The 20927-nt window shown below is 37.6% G+C and overlaps 1 protein-coding gene across 1 annotated transcript in view; it reads right to left on the bottom strand.

The window, feature by feature from the left end:
• Positions 1–1555: 1555 nt before the first annotated feature.
• The window catches only part of MUSK (muscle associated receptor tyrosine kinase), a 92537-nt gene continuing 73165 nt past the window's right edge, over positions 1556–20927 (bottom strand). Inside the window, exons 9-15 of the mRNA XM_052645287.1 lie at positions 16250–16513; positions 11167–11342; positions 10474–10497; positions 5723–5924; positions 5024–5215; positions 3512–3660; positions 1556–2238 (exon numbers count right to left, since the gene is read on the bottom strand). Coding sequence (XP_052501247.1) covers positions 1556–2238; positions 3512–3660; positions 5024–5215; positions 5723–5924; positions 10474–10497; positions 11167–11342; positions 16250–16513 — 1690 coding nt within the window. The remainder of the gene's footprint in view (positions 2239–3511; positions 3661–5023; positions 5216–5722; positions 5925–10473; positions 10498–11166; positions 11343–16249; positions 16514–20927) is intronic.

Here is a 20927-nt window from a genome sequence, read left to right as displayed (position 1 = left end):
GTGCAATTGGAGATATCAGGTAGAGCCCTCTGGAGGACAGCTGGAGAATCTACTTTCAAGAATTCAGACCATTTCTCCGCTGTCCTTACTACCAATTAGGTTGAATGAAAATAAACTGGCCATAGAGTAGACTGCTATTTTCTCTTTCCCGTTTATTTGCTTTTCAGGAGAATCTGTGTTATATAGTATCAGGAAGAAACTCATATCATCCATGTGGCCTCAGATAAAGATATATTGTATGGACTCCACTGGGAAATCTTGTGCACCAAGAATCTGAGTTTCAGAGAGTTTTGTTTTGTCTTGCTTTTTTCTTTTTAAGAATCATAAGATGTAACAAGCAAGTGAATAGTCATGCAGAAAGTTGGTGAATAGCCATATGTTAATCCTGCTACCTATCAAATTGGTTTCTAGAAGGGAAAAAAAATGTCAGAATGAACTAAATCAGTTTGAAATAACTCAGTCACAAGACCATCTTGTGAATTCCCATGTTATAAACTGTGCAATAGTCTGTGGCAATAAAATTAATGAATTACAACTTTGAAATGGGTAATTTCAAAAGCAGGTACAGAAGAAAATAGTAATAGTAATATACTTTGCAAAAGGTATATATGTAACAGTCCACAATGTTACTTAGAAAGTTACTATTTCTGCCAAGGTTTTTGTTGTATAGGTGAAATAAGAGGAAAAAATAGCCAAATAACCAAAAACAAAGCAAGTCCTAAACAAAGAAAGATGAGACAAAGAAAAAGGTACCAATAAAATTTTCAAAAAAAAAAAAAAGGTAAATAGACACAAAAGACATTTTCAGAAAAAAAAACCTGTAAGAATAAAGCAAGCAGATTAAATGCATGACACGTGTGCACAAAGGAAAACTTCTAAAGAAGAAACAAAGAAAAAGAGAACTAAAAATCACAATAAGAATATAACCTTGCTGATTATCACTTTATTCCTTGGAAACCCTCTATCAATAAAGTAAACCACAACTTTGTCGAATACAAACAAATATAAAAGTGTGCATTAAACTCAAGAAAGAAATTGAATAAAAAACCAACACCCATCTTTGGGTGAGGGGACAATGAATGCTTTTTCCTTCTTTGGAGTTTTCTGTGCTTGAGCTAAATTTCTTACAGGAAGATACACTACTTTCCTAATGGACAGGAATGAACTCTATTAAAAATGAAGCTCTCAACAGCAGTTCATATTAAAATTTAATACAGCAGAGGCTTATTCTGCTGCCAGCTAATTCAGGAACAGAACAGGGTGGCATTCTTTCCGGTACAATATGTAATACAAGCTTTCCCCGTGAGGAAGAGTAGTTACCTCCGGTTATCTGACACGTTTTCTCGCCTGCCTTTCCCTTCACCCAGTTTCCACCCAATCCAGGAGTTCTGCCCAGTCTTTTTTTTTTTTTTTTTTTCTGAGAAATAAGCAGCATGGTACCCATGTCTGCCACTATTCTTTGCTATTTGGGTCTCTTGGGGGCTTGGGCGTTGCACTCCTCTGGGTCCCAGGGTCTGAGAAGAGACTGGAGATTTCTCTTCGCCCATCGTGGACCTCAGACACCCCCACTGCTCTCCGCCCGCTCACACATGCGTTCCAGGATTCGGTGGATGCTGCTGAAACTGGGTCTATCTGCAGGCACCTTGCTCCAACACAGACGCATGAGATTGTACAGTTCCAGGGGGCAGTTCTCCGGGCAGGAGAGGATGTTACCATCCCGCACGTAGTAGATGACCTCCTCGTGGGCCATCCCATAGTAGGGCTGCAGGCCGTAGGAGAAGATCTCCCAAAGGACCACCCCGTAGGCCCACACGTCAGACTCCGTGGTGTAGCGGTTGTAGAAGATGGACTCGGGGGGCATCCAACGGATGGGGATGGCGTCGTTTTCATTGGCTTTGTAGTAGTCCGCCGAGTAGATGTTTCTAGAGAGGCCGAAGTCGGCGATTTTCACCACCATGTTCTCACCCACCAGGCAGTTCCTGGTGGCCAAATCGCGGTGGACGAACTTGCGCTCAGAGAGGTAGGCCATGCCCGCGGCCACCTGCCTGGCGATGCACAGCTGCTCCGCGCAGGAGAGGGGCGGGGGGCCGGGGCTGGAGGCCTGTGACCCGGGGGACAGGTCGCTGGGACTGAGGCCGCGTCCGGGGTGTGGGGCCATGCTGCGGAGGAACTCATTGAGGTCCCCGTAGGCCATGTATTCAAAGAGCAAGCACATGGGCTTCCCCACCGCGCACACTCCTGCAACCAAAATAGGCCCCTTGTTAGAGGTTGCGTTTCTTAAGTACACATTGGAAAACATTGTCCAAAAGCAAATGACCAGATCAGAAGTGGGGCCTTGGTTTTCTATTGACAGCATCATAGTCGAACCCTGACCCCCTTTCTTTGTGTAAACATCTACTTCTCTTTTAAGATTCAGTTGATTTATCCCTCCTCTGAGGGGGCCTCTGTGCCTGACCTTTCCTGGATCAGATTTTCCTTCCATTATTATTTATCCTTAGTCCTGCATCCTACTTACCAGCCTGTTATAATTATCCATTCAGCTGAGGTTTTTTTCCCCCAACATTTTATCCCTTTAAAAATAGAGATTATGTCTTCAGTCTTCTTTCAGTTCCACACACCTACCACGTTTCTGGCGAGCAAGTATTCCATAAATATTAAGCAAATGAATTTATGAATAGATGTTTTCTTTGAGTATGTAATACAATTGCTCTGTTTTTCTGCTTCCTTTCTGAAGGAGAATGATAAGGAAACTATTTTGTGAAATTTGAAAAAGGGGTAAAAAACAGTCAGATCTCAGATGAAATATTCAGGTTACCGCAGTTAAACATTTAGGTAAATTTACAAACATTCATTTTCCAGAAAGAAGAAAATGTTAATATAAATAGAACCTTAGATTTAGTACCAAAAAGTCCAGTTCAGTTCAGTTGCTCAGTCGTGGCCGACTCTTTGCATACCAGAAAGGCATTTGTACCAGAAAGGCATTTGTTAATTCTAAAATCTTTCTGTATTTGAGAGGGAAACTGGACAACTTGAAATATTAGGTCAGATGGTCACAATTTCACACCAGCATACAAATAGATTATTAACTCCATGATTTTTTCAGGCAAAAATTAGAAGTTTCTGTTCAAAAAGGAAAGGAAATGAGAATACTATTATCTTGGCTTGGTTCTTTTGGGGTTAGCTTTTAATTCTAGGGACTTTAGCAATTGGTATATTTATATGAACTATATAAAATAAATGAACAATTAAAATATAAAATTGGTAAAAGAAAGTTAATGAAGTGACAAAACACTTCTCAGAAAATTTTTAAAACTCTAATCTTTTGAACTTAGGTGATTTTAGGAAATATTCTACTCCCTGGTACAGAAAATATTCTATAAGGAGGAACAGAGACATCTCTCTGATCAAGGAATGAAAGAAAAAACAGAAGTGAAGTTTAAAGAAGAAAAAACTTGCAAGTCTCTGTTTTCTGATGCATACATTTCTCCACTTGTACCTAAGAGTGCCATACCTAAGAGTTTCACAATATTAGGATTATCAAATTCTGCCATGAGGGCTGCCTCCCTCTGAAAATCTGCTTGCATATCTGCTGAGGCTTCTTCTTTGAGCATCTTCACTGCCACCATTGTGAAAGGTTCGTAGGGAAGTAAGCCTGGAGCCCTGAGAAATACATTTATTGAGCAAGAAATCAAAGATCAGGAGTATTCCACATAGTCACATGATAACTACCCATGTTTGTACACATCCCCCCCACTCATGCAGCCTTTCCCAAAGCCACGGGAAAGATGCCAACGGCAGGTCACACTTAAAACTTGATTCCAATTAAAAATCACTAGTGTTATTTTCAACACAGATTAAGGTTGAAGATGCATTATTTATAAATAACAGGAAATCAGAAGTGCCCAGATGATGATTACCATTGTAATCCCTTAATCTCTGGCTAGAATCTAAATTCCTAGAAGGCAGGAACCATGACTTTTTCATCTTTATATTTAAAGGCCTAAAAGTGTCCCTTTCAACTTTTTGCGTTCATGCTAAGTAGTTTCAGTTGTGTCCAACTTTTTGTGACCCAATGGACTGTAGCCCTCCAGGCTCCTCTGTCCATGGGATTCTTCAGGCAAGAACACTGGAGTGGGTTGCCATGCCCTCCTCCAGGGGATCTTCCTGACCCAAGGATTGAACCTGCGTCTCTTTCATCTCCTGCATTGGCAGGCAGGTTCTTTATCACTAGTGCCACCTGGGGAGCCCTTCAATTTTTTTTTTTTTTGGTTCCCAATAAATATTTGCATGAGATTTTCATTAATCATGTAACCTCCATACTAGGGCCACTATATGCAGAGATAATGCTGTGTCCTGCCCAAGAGCAACAGGCCAAAGAGACAATCGGTGATTAAAACCAAGTCTACATTCTGTGGCCAAGCTGTGTGTCTGTGGAGCTACATGAAGAGAAGTTATGTTATTCCAGCTCCTACAAAGACATTAATTGGGCTAGCATTGGCCCTAATTTATACTCCTTTCTTGAGCACATTGTTATCTTCCATTTTTACATAACTTTTTTCCCTTTTCTGTCATGCCATTCTGTGAACATCTATTTAATATCTACGCATGTCAGGCTCTGAGTTCTTAAACTGAAACATTAGTTCAAAGAAAATTTAAAATGAAGACTATAGCAATTTAAAATGGGAGATTTTAGAAATAATACTAAAAGCAATGCAAGAAATTGATTTAAAATGTCTGACAAAATTCTCTTCTGAAAAATATTCAATTTTGCAAATTGCTTGTCATCAGAACACTTTATAAAGATTCTCTCCATAAATACAACCCTATTTTCCAGCAAAGAGGGAAAATTATCAAGACTCAAACTACAGTACCCAAAACAATAAGGTGAATGATGTGAAGATTTAGCTAATTTGATAATAAACATTATGCATAATTACATAGACATCAAGTTTATGGCCTGGTAACTATTCAGACACAAGGTGTTTTAGTGGATAGATTTTTTTTTTAAAGTGAGCAACTTTACCTTGCTTGAAAGACCCTTCCAAATGCTCCCTCTCCGATATCTCTCACATATTCAATGTTATTCCTGGGATACTCCAGACTGAGCAATTTGGGATTCAAAAGGAGTGGCATCCTCTGGTACATGGGGTTGGGGTGAAGTCTGTCTAGCAAGAGCTCAGAAGGAAGAGTAGTGAGGGTTACTGCTGCCGATTCTCTGCAGGTAAGACAGATAAGATCCATAATGAGCTGAGGACCAGGTGAGAGCTTTGTACTCAGGTTCGACAGAGACATAGGAGTTTAGGAGGAAACAAAAGAAATTATGCCAAGTTTATGAAAGATCCTTCTGTTTTAGAGCAACAAAGAATTTTGGATTGGAGTCTAAAGACACTTTTTTTTTTCTTTAGGAATTTTGTCACCATCCAATCTGATAGTGGCACTGGGGCTGAGGGAGCTAATGGGGAGCAGGAACAACCATATTCTTTCAAATTGTGGTTTAGATTCTATCTTCTGCAAGAAACTAACCTTAGGACAAGGAATCCTATGCAAAAAGTCATTGACATTTTTAAAGATTGTGATGGGGGTGCTTAACTTTAAAACAAGGCAATGGGTGTCATAAAGAGACTGTATATATCCTTCCTCCCATCTCTAGCTTCCTCCCATCTCCAGTGAAATAAATAAAAATTTTAAAGTGTTAAGTGATTAGCTTAAACTAGAAACTCACCTTTTCTTATTTTTCCATTGTTTTCGTCTTCGGCAGCAATAAAGAGTAGTTATGGTAAGAAGCACAAATATGGCAAAGCTGGACATGATGGAGATGATTACAGTCATAGAGTATGTAGGTGAGACAGAGAAGGAGGGCGAGGAGGAGGAAGGCGCATTTGGAATGTCCACACTTGGCTTTGAGGACGTCATTGGCGGGAATGCTGTAAGTCAACAACAGTGTTTTCATTCATTCTTAAACTTTTAAGAAGCAACTTTTGTATTCAAGTAATCAGTAAACTAAATTTAAGACCATGTATTTATATATCAGGTTCTCCCTGGTTTTATATCTATAAAGTGCAATTGTAAGAATCCAGTGAGGTCCAGTTGTAAGTAAATCCAGCTTATGTGTGTTAGCCACTCAGTCGTGGCCAACTCTTTGTGACCCTTCAGACTGTAGCCCACCTGACTCCTCTGTCCTTGGGATTCTCCAGGCAAGAATACTGGAGTGGGTTGCCATTACCTTCTCCAAGGGATCTCCTCAACCTAGGGATCGAACCTGGGTCTCCTGCATTGCAGGCAGATTTTTTTTACTGTCTGAGTTATCCAGCTTATAGACTCTTAGAAGTTTAAAGATGAGACACAGAAAGAACATGTTTTTTCCAAGACAAATGCAGATCCTGAGCTAGTGTTCTTTACACACATCATATTGTTTATGACCTGACAACAATCATGGAAATTGTTATTAAATAAAATATTTTTATGAAATTAAAGTTAGGACTGTCTGAAGCTGAGCTTTTATACGTGTGTATTGTTGATTTACAAAAACAAATGGAAGAATGTGGAAAATGGAAATAGTAGGACACAATGAGAAAGCTGGTTCATCTAACAATCAAACTCATTTCAAACTCCTTTTAAAAAGGTCAGTCAGTGCAGTATACAAATAAGGTAAAATCTGTATTACTGCTGGAAACCAAAACTATGTGTGTTAGTCACTCAGTCATGTCCAACTCTTTGTGACCCTATGGACTGTACCCAACCCCCTCCCCCCCCCCCCCCCCCCCAACCGCCCAGTCTCTCTGTCCATGGAATTCTCCAGGCAAGAACACTGAAGTGGGTTGCCATTCCCCTTCTCCAGTGAATCTTCCCCACCTAGGGATTGAACTTGGGTCTCCGGATCATTGCAGGCAAGTTCTTTACCATCTGAGCCACTGGGAAAACCCCTGATGTCATACTAAATCTCACTAAATCTCTTTTCTATCTGAACCACCAGGGAAACCAAAAGATGTCATACTAAATCTCTCTGTTCACGGGGTGCAAAGTCCATTGTATATCTGTTAAAACCACACTATCATTAAATGGATTACACTATCATATAAATGGATTTAAAATTATATTTTAAATCTGTTTATTTGATTGAGTAAAGACAACATGGATAGAAAATATTTTAATAATTAAAAAGAATGTCTTAATAGTAAAGAATGAACTTTGTATCCTAAAAAGAGAGATAAACTTTATTTTTAAATATTTGTGGGATACCAATAGACATAATCTTTTTTGTCAGGTCATAATTACTAAGATTATGAATCTAAATTTCAAAAGAAGAAATTATGCAGATCTATTCTTTGATCAAAATACAATCAATAGTAGATTAAAGAAAATCCAATAGGACATTAAAAAAAAGAAAAAAATTGATAACCTTTTAATCAAAGAGTAGAAATTAGCCATAGTTACAGATTACAAAATAACTTCCTAATAGTGTTTATGAGATTTGGCCAAAGATGTGCTCAGTGATAAACTCATAGCATTATCTCCTTCCATTAGATTAAAAGAATGAAAGTAAATGAGCTGAACATCTAATTCAAGACATTGGAAAAGAAACAAAATCGACAGAAAGCAAAGAAAAACAGATGATAAAGTAACAGCCATGTACAAGCAGAAATTAATAAGTTAGAATACACAACAGAAATGATAGACTTAAAAATAGGTCAATAGTCTTATAAATATTTATAAAGTAGTCTAATCAGTGGCATTTTAATTTTAAAAGAAAAAGAAAGGCACAAACATACAAAATTAGGAATGATAAAGTCATTTTAACAATAGATTCAAAGATCAATAAATATGAAGTAATATATAACTATGGAGTTACATTTTTAAAATCTTGAGGGAAATGATAGAAACATATTAATTACCGAATTGAAGAATGAAAAATCTGAAAATAGTCATAACCAGAAAATTTAAGTCATTATAGTATTATGATTACATTCTTTCAGTCTTAGAAGAGATACAGTTTTATAATATGTTCCAGTAAGAGAAAAATCTTTCAGGTTGTTTCAGGAAGTTATAATACTAATATCACAACCTGACAATGTTAGCACTGAAGAAAAGTGCAGACATAGATTATAGAACATAGATTTAAAAGATCCTAAGTGAAATATTAACAATTAACTGCAATATAGTAAAATACACACACACACACACACAATGATTTCATAGAAGGAGCTATATTAATATAACGCCTCACAAAGTCAAAGGAAAAATTTCATTGCTGTCAATGCTTGAAGCCATTTGAAATAGGAAACTTGTAAAAGCAGAGATGATAAGGGATGCCCATGTATGACCTTTTAGTCTAGTTGTGGACACAGTGATTTTTCCCTGAGCACCAACAGCCAAGTAAGTGGGTTTTAAAGCTTATGGAGACCGAGTTCGGTCACCCCTGTGACTCCAGCAGGCACCTAGAACTAGAGGAAACTCAGCACAGCAATAAAATAAAATAAATAAAATATCTGTGCAGGACCAATGATAGCATTTCTCATCAAGTGTCACAGCAGTGATGGAGATTACAGACTTCCCAGGTTCCTCTGTGATGGTTTGAAAGCTGCTCTGACTTTCTTTGGACTGAGACATTCAAAGATTTAAAAAATCAATCCAAGATGAGTGGGAGTGAAGTGTGAGTGAAAGTCGCTCAGTTGTGTCTGACTTTTTGCAACCCCATGGACTATACAGTCCATGGAATTCTCCAGGCCAAAATACTGGAGTGGGTAGCCTTTCCTCCTCCAGTAGATCTCCCCAACCCAGGGATCGAACCCAGGTCTCCCATACTGCAGGCAGATTCTTTGCCAGCTGAGCCACCAGATGAGTGGGAAGGGGGATTTAAATTGGAGAGCGAACCTTTCTGCTAATAAAAAAGCAGAAACAATCATTAAAAGAGAGAGGGGACTATTATTGTTTCTGCATTTGACCAGAGCCATTCATACCATATTTAACATGTGAAGGAATGTAATGAAATTTATGAAATTGGTGGTGTAACCTTATTAGTATATAAAAGGGTAATTTTTTATCAGTACTATCAGAAAATGGAATTAATTACATAGTAAGAATAAGCCATGATGATTTAGTAAGATTTCTTTTCAAGATGAAAAATTGGCACAGGTTCAACAAGAATTTTATGCATTTAATTGTTTATGGGTTTCATTGTTTCTTCTTTCAGGAGAGTTTTACTTTCTCAGTTCTTGTTTATTGTTTCTGATCGATTTGCCCTCATCTTCCCTAGAGCAATATCAATTATCTCGTTGGGTCCACCTTATCAATTTGAGTCTCCAGTTTCTTTCCTTTTAATCTTTTTCTTCTCTCATCAATTTTCTCTCTTTATCCTTTGCCTTTGAACATCAGAGGAGTCTTATTCACTCATTCATCCACATAGTAAAGGACTTATTAAATGAATATTGAATGTTAAGTGTCAAGGACACTGTGGTGGACATGACAACTCTCTATGTTAAAAGTACTTAGCTGGGAAGCAATTAGAAAACAGGTAATTACAATAAAATATAAAGAGTGTTACAAGAGTGGTGAGCACACGGATGCTTGTGAGAATCCGGGGGTAGCACGAGTCCGGGTTTCGGCATTCTTTTCCAGAGTAACTTTTAAGTTAAATATTACGAGTCAGTAGGTGTAATTGGTCAAAGGCATATGTGTGGGTGTGGCGGTGGGGAAGGGGGTAGGGGGAGTCAGGAGAGATAGTATTGCACAAAAAAGGAATAGCATGTGCCAGAGCCTGAATCTAGCCGTCCCCCTGCTTTTCTAAAAGGGTACCTACAAGTTTCATTGTTGAGTTGGGGAAGGTCTATAGATAAGACTGCAGAATTCTTTCCTAGAGATTTTGAGATGACTCCTTTAAAACCATTTGATTTGACCCTGTAAACTATATACTGAAAACTAGCTGTTTTTAAAAAAAACACCTATCTTCCAAAAGAAGGATCAGTTGTCACAAAGAAAGAGCATGAATTGGCTCGATGAAGAGAGACTGTACTTTAAGAGAAACTATACTTCTGTCCTAGACATCGTGAAATATGGATGTAAATACACGTGCGTGAATCCAGTTACATACACATGAGGTTTCAAGGGCACAAAACACTTTTTTCCTCTATAAAAAAATTATGTGATATAAAAATCATGAATGTGAAATCAAAAGGTGATAATTTAAATTGGCTTATTTTATGGCCATAGAAGGGACAGCACTGCTCAATAACTTTGGGATGGAAATAGGATTTATACCATTCACTAAATATGGTGCTCTCCATGGCCTAATTAGGAGCTATACACTGGGATCTCCAATGATCTGCCTTCATGTTCTACCCTGGATGAGTATAGTGAAAAGCCTTTAAGAGAGAGACTGTGCTTTGTCCTAGACATCATGAAATATGGGTGTAAATACGCATGCATGAATCCAGTTACATACACATAAGGTTCAAGGGCACAAACAAAAATACTTACTTGTTAGGTTTTCTTTTTTATAATCTGAAGGGGAAAGGATAAAAATTTGTTTTAGGAACATCCCGATAGCTCCTATGTTCTGTGAGAGAGTGCTAAGAAATACAAGTTCCCTTTCAGCTTTTTAATATACAACGGGAAAACATTTTTTGCATTCAAATGTGAAAGGATTGCGTCTTTGGAATGAATCCAGCTGTTAGGGCTAACCACACAGTTCCTTACAAATGAAGTTCATTAAAGCAACATGCAGCCATTCAGCTTTGTTTCGTGAGATCAGCATTTTCAAACATGTGGCTTATTTTTGCATGCTGAAAAATCTGCTTCCTTGGCTAAGAAAGAGGACTTTATTTCTTTATTCCACTTCTCTGACAAAATATGAGATGTTTCTTAGCCATTGCTCTGCACATTCCAAAAAATGTTACAAGCTGTCATCAGATCTGCTCATAAGGTAAGATCTTCAACAGCTCTGAACAGTACTCTTTAATTTCTTTTAGAACAAATGGAATAAATCCTTATGCTGGTAACTGGTGCAATTAGGATAGCAGTAGGATTCTGTTATTAGGTATGGAAAGAAGGCAGAACTCAAAAAAAATTTTAGAAATGCCTAGAAATGATAGGAGATTTAAATTCACACCTTAGTTTCCTCAAAATAGTAAATTTCTCTGAACCTCCAACATCTCAAGAGAACTCTGTTACCTAAGTATGGCAGTCTGGTACAGGCCATTGGGTCCCAGTGCATGCTGGGGAGTTTGTTGCAGTCTGGCATGGAGAACAGAAGCATCCCGGATCTGTAGAGTCCCCTGTGGGTCTTTTCTTCCACCACCAGCCATTCTTTTGCACAGAAGAGCTCCTTTACTGCCAAGCAGTATTCTCTAAAATGATTTAAGGAGAACAAAATTTAATGAATCATAGCACGCTGAAGCCAAATTGGAGCCTAAATCCTGTATTTTCAAAGCATCATTGTAGTACACTGTCTGTTCTTGCAAAAGTGTCCTGGTATAGATCCTTTTGTAAATAACATGAGACTTAATGAAATATATAGTATATTATCCTGTGAGATGAAATACTATCTTGTTTATAGAACATCACTAATGCTACTGGAGGAAAGAACTTTCAAGTTCAAAAGGTAAAAAGATTAGAAATCCCCGGTATGTTTTCTCTCAACTTCATCTTAAAATCACTACAAAAGTTCAGACACAAGTTATACAGAATTTTAAAAGCACACACACTAAAGTCATGGATCATTGTCAAGCAGTCTCCAGCCCGAGAGATTTTTCTGTAATCTCAGGGCTGATGGGCAGGGCTTGAGGAACACAGTCAGTGTCTCTGTGTGCTTTGTTCTTTGAAACAGAGTAGCATCACCTTCCTGGTTAGTTATAGAAGAGCTTGGGGGTCCATACCCTGCCCTGCCCTTGGAGAAGCTGAGGTCCTGCCCCATTGCTGTGTGTGCTTTCATCTGAGAGAGCTATAGAGTGACGTCCATGTGAAAATGAAGCTGTAACTGTCATCTCTGTGTTGTGCTATGAGTGGAGACTCTGCAGAAGGAAATGACTACCCATTATTCTTCCCTGGAGGATTACATGGACAGAGGAGCCTGGTGGGCTGCAGTCCGTGGGATCTCAAAGAGTCAGACACGACTAAGAGACTAACACACACACATGAGTGAAGAGGCTGAAGAAAGACTAGGTAGACTAGTTGGATTATATAGAATCTTGTGCATTAATATTTGTTCAAGTTTATCTTATAGAAAATAAGATAGACTATACAGGAGCAACCAGGTTAGTTCCAAATTAAGATATTTGGGCTGCATAATAAGAGGATATTAAAGATAAAAGAAATTAAGGATAATAGCAGTGTTATTCATTCAATATTTGAAGGATAGAGTAGGAGTGTGTGTCCATACATGTGTATGTGTACCTACATACACGTATGTGTTTTTTAATACTCAGGCCTACACTCGCACTTTTCCAGGCAACCACTTGCCAATATGGACCGAATGAACATGTGTAAAATGACTGGGCTGTGTATACAGATGTGATGGGATACAGTGAGGGCCATGAGTATAACAATGAGATGTAGATTCTTAGAATGTCTGCAAGGGAAGGGGAAGCAATGGGGCTTTCAGTCTCCTGAGAAGCTGAAGAACTGTAGAAACCTTGCTTGGCTTGCTTCTAACTATGCTTGGTTCCATCCTTGAGTCACGTAAGTGCATCTTTTTGTGTTCAGATGTTATAATTAAACTGTGCAAAAGCAACATGGGACATATGAGAAAACTAGCCCCACATTATGTAGAGAAAGCAAATATCTGGGCAAGTTGTTTTTTATTTTAAGTTAAAAACACACTAGAGAACTGAAAAAATGTTTTTTTGTTTTCATTGACATGAAGGCTTCCACTGAAGCATGGCCTTTACAGAAGAGTTTTTCACAGGGGAAAAAATCAAAATGAAGAGGAAAGTAGACTGAAGACTGGGTTAAGTTAAACATGGCGGTGACTGAAGAAAATAAAGACTACAAAAAAGTGACAACTTCGTTTCACTGAAACGTGAAATCTCCATTGGAAAAGAAATGGCTTGGCAAGATATTGAACAAATGATAGAGGAAAACTTTAGAAATTCTAACTGAATGCAGAAAAAAAGAATGAAAGATAAAAATGGTGGGGAAAGCGATAAGGAGAGCGAGAGTCAAGCACGAAATTCAAAGTACAAATTGACAATGTATCCCAACAAGAAACTAGAGCACATAAAAAAGAAAAATGTTCAGAGATACACTATAAGAAAACATTCTTAAAAAGGATATAAATCTGATGAGGAAAATATATTAACCATTATTTTTATATTACTTGTAGGAAAGAAATCTACTCCCAGGTGAGTTTTACAAGTATTTTGAATCTCAAGAATTAAAGAAATAATCTTGCTACTATCTGGCAAGAGAAAAATATTCCCCACAAAGGAACAAAATTCAGGATTGCCTTATATCATCTTCATTATAGCACAGCCCCCAAAACTGGTCAGTATGCAAGAATGTTAAGGGAAACTGAAGGTAGCACAGACTTAAGTACCAGTCAAACACACAGTATGTAAGATTATAAAAAATAATTTTTCACATGTAATGTGTAACACCTCTATTCTAGCTGAACAAGAGGTGAATCAAAGTTGAGAACTTAACAACAGGATTTTTCTATGGAACAAATGACTGAGATCAGGGATAAATAACACAGAGAACTCTTCCAGGTACTTGCTGTATACATGACTATGCAGTTATGTAAAAGCTAAGAATATCCCCAAAATGCAAATACAACATAATTGACTAACACTAACCTGGTTTATAATTCCACAAAAAGTTTCAAAAAGCAAGTACGGAGGATTCAGTACCGTTGCCCTAACTAATTAGGACTACCCGTGGCACTCCGTTTTCAAGTTTACCTTTGGCACTTCCTAAATATAACTTCTGGCACTTCTGGTGCACTTCTCCCCTTTCCTGTGACACTTAATACCTTCTAAGGTGAAATATACATTGTCTATTTATCATGTATCTTGCTCTCTGACTTCTGCTGCTGCAATAGACAGCCCATGGACAAATGCCTTAGAATAGTGCTTAGAGCCCAGTAGGAGCTCAATAAATGTTTACTGAATAAATGAAATTCCTTATCATCCATTGAAAGAGGCACAAATGATCAAGTTATTGTTTATGATTAGAAAACCATGACAAATAGTATGTGTTTAAAAGTCTTACACATAAGTAGCAGTAAAATATAATGTGGTTGGAGACTTCTGAACCACTTTGAAATATCAAGGCAAACAGAAACTATTATAAAAGATATAAGTGCAAGGAGACAAAATGAGAATATCTGAAGAGCAAGCTTACTAGTTTTTACAATGAGCCCAATTTTAATCCTAATGTTATTGGTACAAAAAGCAGAAGTTACCAGGACTGCAGGAAAATTTTCTTGGAATTAAACAGTTATTGTGGAAGGGTTTACTGCATTGAATCAAACAGGCAAAACATTTAACAGCAGAAAGGATCGGACAACTTAATTACTCATGACACTAACACCTATATAATCTATATGAATTTTGTACCTTAAAAGCAGAGACCAAGCCTCTTTAAATGTCTAATTTTTAAACAATTATTAATTATATTTGAGAGAAAAAACAATAACATGTGAAAATTTCTAGACTTTTGACCCCAATATTAATAAATTGTTTATAAGGATTAAAAAATTGAAACAATTTTCAGATTAAAAATACTTGTTTAAATAGCAACTGGAATTAGGAAAAAACATTTAATGGCTTACAGATTTAAGAGATAATTACGCTATTCTAATAAATTTGACATCTCAATGAAAGAGATTTTTTTTCTGAAAAAGAACAAATTTTTTTTTTCTAAAAAAAAATGTAAGTTATATTCAATCCTGAGAAAGGACATCTGTGGCCTAAGCATGTAAACCGGTCTAGGGCGTAAATGTTGAAAAGTTACTCAATAAATTTATTTTGTTCTAGCGTACGAAGGACACTTCAATTTAATTCTGGTTGTTCCCCAAGAGATATCTAGATGTCATATCTGATGAAAACATACTCTTAACTGAAGAAATAACAAATTGTATTAGTCTTAAAATGTCTCCAAACCTTCAAAATCTGCAGTAAGTTGAAGAATGGAGCACTGTGTTTTAATAACCTCTCCATAGTCCTTGTATGCTAAATAGAGTACTTAAAAACTATTGCAGTATTTAGATAGTTCCTGGTTTCATTGAAACAGATGGAAATGTTCTATGTTGATAGTCTTCCTGTTTCCTTGACAAGTAAACAGCATCTATCCAGTTTCTAATATATGCCATGAATGCAGTTTATCTTTTAATCTTGTCAACTCTATCTTGTGAATGAGGAAACTGAATTTAGCCCAGATGATATACATCTAGAAAATAGTACAAACGCTATTTGAACTTTGTTCTAGTTAGCTCAAAATTCATATCGATTCTTATCTTTGCTATATAAAATGTAAATAGAGGCAAAGATAGTTCTGTTGAATTTGAATTTATAAATTTCAGTGCTTAAAGGGTATGGGGGATTTAAAGAAATAAAATACTTATAACTACTTCCACCCCTGCCATGAGACAAGAGTGTCAGTACTTAAATTAGAATATTAGGTGGAATGTATCTTGATATTCTGAAATGCTCACCAAGATCTCATGTTTATTGACAAATAATGTTGAAACACTTTATAGTCTTTATTTTCTCTATCTTGGTTTACCAATGAAATCCATGTTAGTTTGGGATTTTGTTTTTTACTTCCTAGAAAGTAGGGATATCTATGAATATGAAAATGATGTAAACAATAACAAATATCATAGAATATTATACCTTTTATGATATTTTCTAGCTCAGTGTTAAAGCATTAGTTGCTCAGTCGTGTCTGACTCTTTGTGACCCCATGGACTGTAGCCCGCCAAGCTCCTATGTCCATGGAATTCTCCAGGCAAGAATACTGGAGTGGGTTGCCATTCCCTTCTCCAGGGGATCTTCCTGACCCAGGGATCAAACCCAGGTCTCCTGCATTGCAGGTGGATTCTTTACCATCTGAGTCACCAGGGAAGTCCCATGTATAATAATGTATCATCCATCAGGGATTTACAGGGTAAGAATTTTGTCCAATTAATTACCTTGTAGTCTGGACAAAAGCCAGTTTTTGCCTTTACTCCTGTACATTACAACTTCCTCTTTTGAAAACTTTCCCTGTTTGCAGACAAACAGAATTTCCCCATTTATTTATTTGTTAATTTTACCTGCAAATGGGTATAGGAGTAGGTACCACCCCAGGGTTGCATTCTTGGAAGAAGTGGTTACACAGCAAAGCTTCAGCAGCTGGCCGGCAGAATGGGCTCACTGCTTTCAGTTCATTCCAGGCAGTATGAACCAGTAGTTCTTGGGCCTCCTCAGGGTCTGCGTAGGAGTTGTTGAAGAAAACAAGAGTGTCTTTTGCCAGGACAGCATTGCACACCTCCCCTCTGTACTGGGCGCAGTAGCCTTTGTTATCTTTCTGTGGCTTGCTGAAAGAAGCAGTGAACAACATTCTGGATCACATGCTGTTTCTGAGCATTCAATCTGCCTTTTTGTTTATTTTCCATTTCCACATCTGCATCACAGAAATAGAAGATGTACTGGCAAATTGGTTGAAATGTTCCATCTGAATATTGTCATTTCCAGCAGCAATTATATTACCTCTGGCTACTCCAGAGGTTATGATGAAGATCCAAATTGATAACCATGTGGAAAGCTTTGGAAACTCTCAAGGCCAGAATGTGTGGGAGTATTTTTTATTATTTCCATCATAAATAAAATATGACTCCACATTTCTTACAAATAAGCTGATGTAGCAACAAATACATCTACAAAACACATCCATCATGATGATTAATAAGTGACTGTGTGTAGTAATTGGTCTGATCCCAAAACTTGCAGGTTTATGAACATGAAAAGTGAAGAGTGAAAGTCACTCAGTTGTGTCTGACTCTTTGCAGCCCCATGGACTGTACCCTGCCACACTCCTCTGTCCATGGGATTCTCCAGGCAAGAATACTGGAGAAGGTTATCATTCCCTTCTCCAGGGGATCTTCCCAACCCAGGGTTCGAACCCAGATCTCCTGCATTGCAGGCAGACTCTTTACCAACTGAGCCTCTAGGGAAGCAAAGTGATAGTTGCTCAGTCATGTCTGACTCTTTGTGACCCCCTGGACTCTAGTCCTCCAGGCTCCTCTGTCCATTGAATTCTCCCTTAGTTTATTTAAATGTTATGATAGGTAAGCATTTTAATTTTGTGGCACACATCTTCAATATTCAGATCCTACCACCCACACATCTTCCAAACATTCCATTAAAGAATAAGAAGAAAGGCACACAGGGAGGAGAAAGCACTGGACTCTCAGATAAGAGTCTCTATGACTCTCAGAGGAGCTAAGTAGCATCTTCAATTTTGCCATTTTCTCACCAAATGTCTTAGGGAAAGTCATCTGGTCACTTAAGATGCCATATTCTGTAAAGTGATGTAAATAATTATCCCGAACCCAGGTTATTGTGTATTTATTCATGGGTAATAAAAGTACTGGCATAAAAATAAGATTAAAAACTTATCTGTTATAATGATTGAAGAGGACACTAAGGAAAATGAAAATATTGCTGATGCTTTCTCCACATATCCACTCTTCCCTTAATGCAGTGCTGAGAATTATAGCTCCTATACACCCTTATGGAGGACAGTGAAGAGGAACGAAAAAGCCTCTTGATGAAAGTGAAAGAGGAAAGTGAAAAAGTTGGCTTAAAACTCAACATTCAGAAAACTAAGATCTTGGCATCCGATCCCATCACTTCATGGAAAATAGATGGGGAAACAGTAGAAACAGCATCAGACTTTATTTTGGGGGGCTCCAAAATCACTGCAGATGGTGACTGCAGCCATGAAATTAAAAGATGCTTACTCCTTGGAAGAAAAATTATGACCAACCTAGATAGCATATTCAAAAGCAGAGACATTACTTTGCCAACAAAGGTCCGTCTAGTCAAGGCTATGGTTTTTCCAGTGGTCATGTATGCATGTGAGAGTTGGACTGCGAAGAAAGCTGAGCGCTGAAGAATTGATGCTTTTGAACTGTGGTGTTGGAGAAGACTCTTGAGAGTCCCTTGGACTGCAAGGAGATCCACCCAGTCCATTCTGAAGGAGATCAGCCCTGGGATTTCTTTGGAAGGAATGATGCTAAAGCTGAAACTCCAGTACTTTGGCCACCTGATGCGAAGAGTTGACTCATTGGAAAAGACTCTGATGGTGGGAGGGATTGAGGGCAGGAGGAGAAGGGGACAACAGAGGATGAGATGGCTGGATGGCATCACGGACTCGATGGACATGAGTCTGCGTGAACTCCGGGAGTTGGTGATGGACAGGGAGGCCTGGCGTGCTGTGATTCATGGGGTCGCAAAGAGTCAGACACTACTGAGCGACTGAACTGAACTGAACTGATACTCACTTGACAAATATTTATTGAGCACTTATTACGTGCAGGCACTGTAATGGTCTCAACATGTCTTTATGCCTTCCATCAGATGTGTTGTTAACAGTGATGCGAATTCAAGTTGCTTTCTCATTTAGATTTGTACATCTGTTGGAATTTAGCATTTCATTATCTTTATATAAAGGATTTCAAGAAAAGAAAATTAAACAACTGGAATTTATTTAATTGAAGTGTTTTAACTGCTAACAGATCTCATCTGAATTTGAAAAATTGATTCGAAATTATCATCGACTTGTCTTTGAAGCAAATCTATTAAATGAGATACAACTCATTCAGGTAAAGCAATGAACTTCCATGAAATATTATATTTTAAAATAATGTTTTCTAATATAGAATCATTTTCTAATTCATATTAGCATTTTACTAATTAGTTAACATGAATTTTATTGTATTACTTGTAGTTTATTGGGGGTTTTTAAAATGAAGGTTTTGAATAAGGGAACACAAAACTCCCAAGAAAACCTGGGCCCTATAAGGTTGAGGAAACACCAGAAATAGCTCATGACTCAACTTCTGAGAAACCCAAGGTAAGGGTTTCCTAAGGAAACCTAAGAAAGTTCGAGAGAAGTAAGCATACTGTGCTTTAAGAAACTGAATGATAATACCTAATAACTGGAAGTAACTCAAACTGTTTTACAAAATGTCATACATATTGATAATCCTTCCTTAAAAAGAGAGGAAGGGTGACTATTTTCACTTAAAAAAAATCTATCATGTAAAAGTTAAATATTTATTTCTCCTGGTCTGTCTGAGTTGAGAATTAATCATCTGTGTTTCACTGTCATATGATAACTATTGAATAACACTTCTTTATTTTTCCATTAATATTTTTAAATGAAAAGTTCATGATTTTGTTCTTTAATTACATAAGCAAAACCATTGTTTTGAAAAAGAAGTTGGAAACTAAGAAAAATTACACAAAGGAAAAGTTAATGAAAGTAGCCTTAGAGATAAGGGTTATTAATAATGAATTAACCAATTCTTTTCTCTGAATTTCTGCTGCTTTTCTTTTAAAAAGCCCTAGAAAAATCTTTAGAACAACCTCAGTGTGAATTAATAGCACTGAGTCCTCATTGATTTTTGAGCACTAGCTACAAAATGCAAAAGAAAAAAAAAAAGAAAAAGCAGAATAGGCATTTAATAGAAGGGAGAAGATCTTGGTTTTAATTTTGGTTTGTCTTCATACCAGCTTGACGATAACCAGCCTGTGAAAACCGTTTGCATCCTGGGAAAAACCATACAAAGTGTGTGTTCTTGCTAATTTTCTGTGTCTTGCTGATGTTTTGTGAGCATTAAAGACAGCTTTCATAGATTATCATTGCTTTATTAGCCCACAAGACAAGGGATATTTAGCATCAAGTATATATATGTGTGTGTGTGTGTGTGTGTGTGTATGTATGTATACTATGTAATATATCTCCCTTATTTTGGCAACTTATAAACCTCAAATTTTATGTGATGATCAAATTTCTGAGGCCAGATATGGAAGCCAATTGGGCCATTGTTTTCCCCTCAACCTCCTAACCTTATCACTTAAAAATTTCTTTTAAGGAGCTCACAGCAAAACCTAGGGAAAAAGACGAATGCAAAAAATTTCCATTGGTGCCTTCTGCCTTTTGCAAGTGATGAGTCCCCTTTCTGTCCAGCTGAAGTCATGTTTCTCCACATGTAGCTCTTGAGACCGCAGATGGAGCGACAGCAGAGGCAGCTGGTCCTGTTGCCCATTCAGCAATGGGACAGAGGTTGCAGGGATCTGTTCACAGAGTGCTGGTCATTTCGGAATAATCTGCCAAACTTCCTCCAAAAATTCTAGTTAATATGGCACTTGCAGTCGGTCCCTCTCTTGCCTCCTGACAAACTAAACCTGACTGACCTCTCTTTCTGTATAGTTTCTTTTTTGGAGTCAGCAACTGATGTTTGATCCCAGCCTTTCTAGTTTCTCTTGTAACAGGCAACTCTCCTTGATCAAATGAAATATTTGAAGGATTCTTACTGCATTTTTGCTTTTGTTTTCTCTCTGCTTTAGCATGTGTGACTCCCTTTCAGTAGAATACAGTTGACCCTTGAGCAATACAGGTTTGAATTACTTGGATCCACTTATACACAGTTCTTTTCAATAAATACTACAGTCCTATACCATCCTGTGTGTGGTTAGTTGAATCCAAGGATGCAAAATGTGGATATGGAGGAACCACATAGACATAGGGTAGGCTATAAGATACTGATTGGTACCCCTAACCACTGACTTGTTCAAGGTCCACTGTTTTAAAATGTGATGTTCCAGTTTCTATGAGAGAGACATCTGCTCCCATTGAATACATTATCCAATGGCACATTCAGATGACCAGCCATGCCATGGTTGGTGGGGACAACCCCACTACCTCAGTGGAAATGCCACACC

This window comes from Budorcas taxicolor, chromosome 8 (assembly GCF_023091745.1).
Source record: "Budorcas taxicolor isolate Tak-1 chromosome 8, Takin1.1, whole genome shotgun sequence".
Taxonomy (NCBI): Eukaryota; Metazoa; Chordata; class Mammalia; order Artiodactyla; family Bovidae; genus Budorcas; species Budorcas taxicolor.
This window is presented reverse-complemented; position numbering and strand designations above follow the sequence as displayed.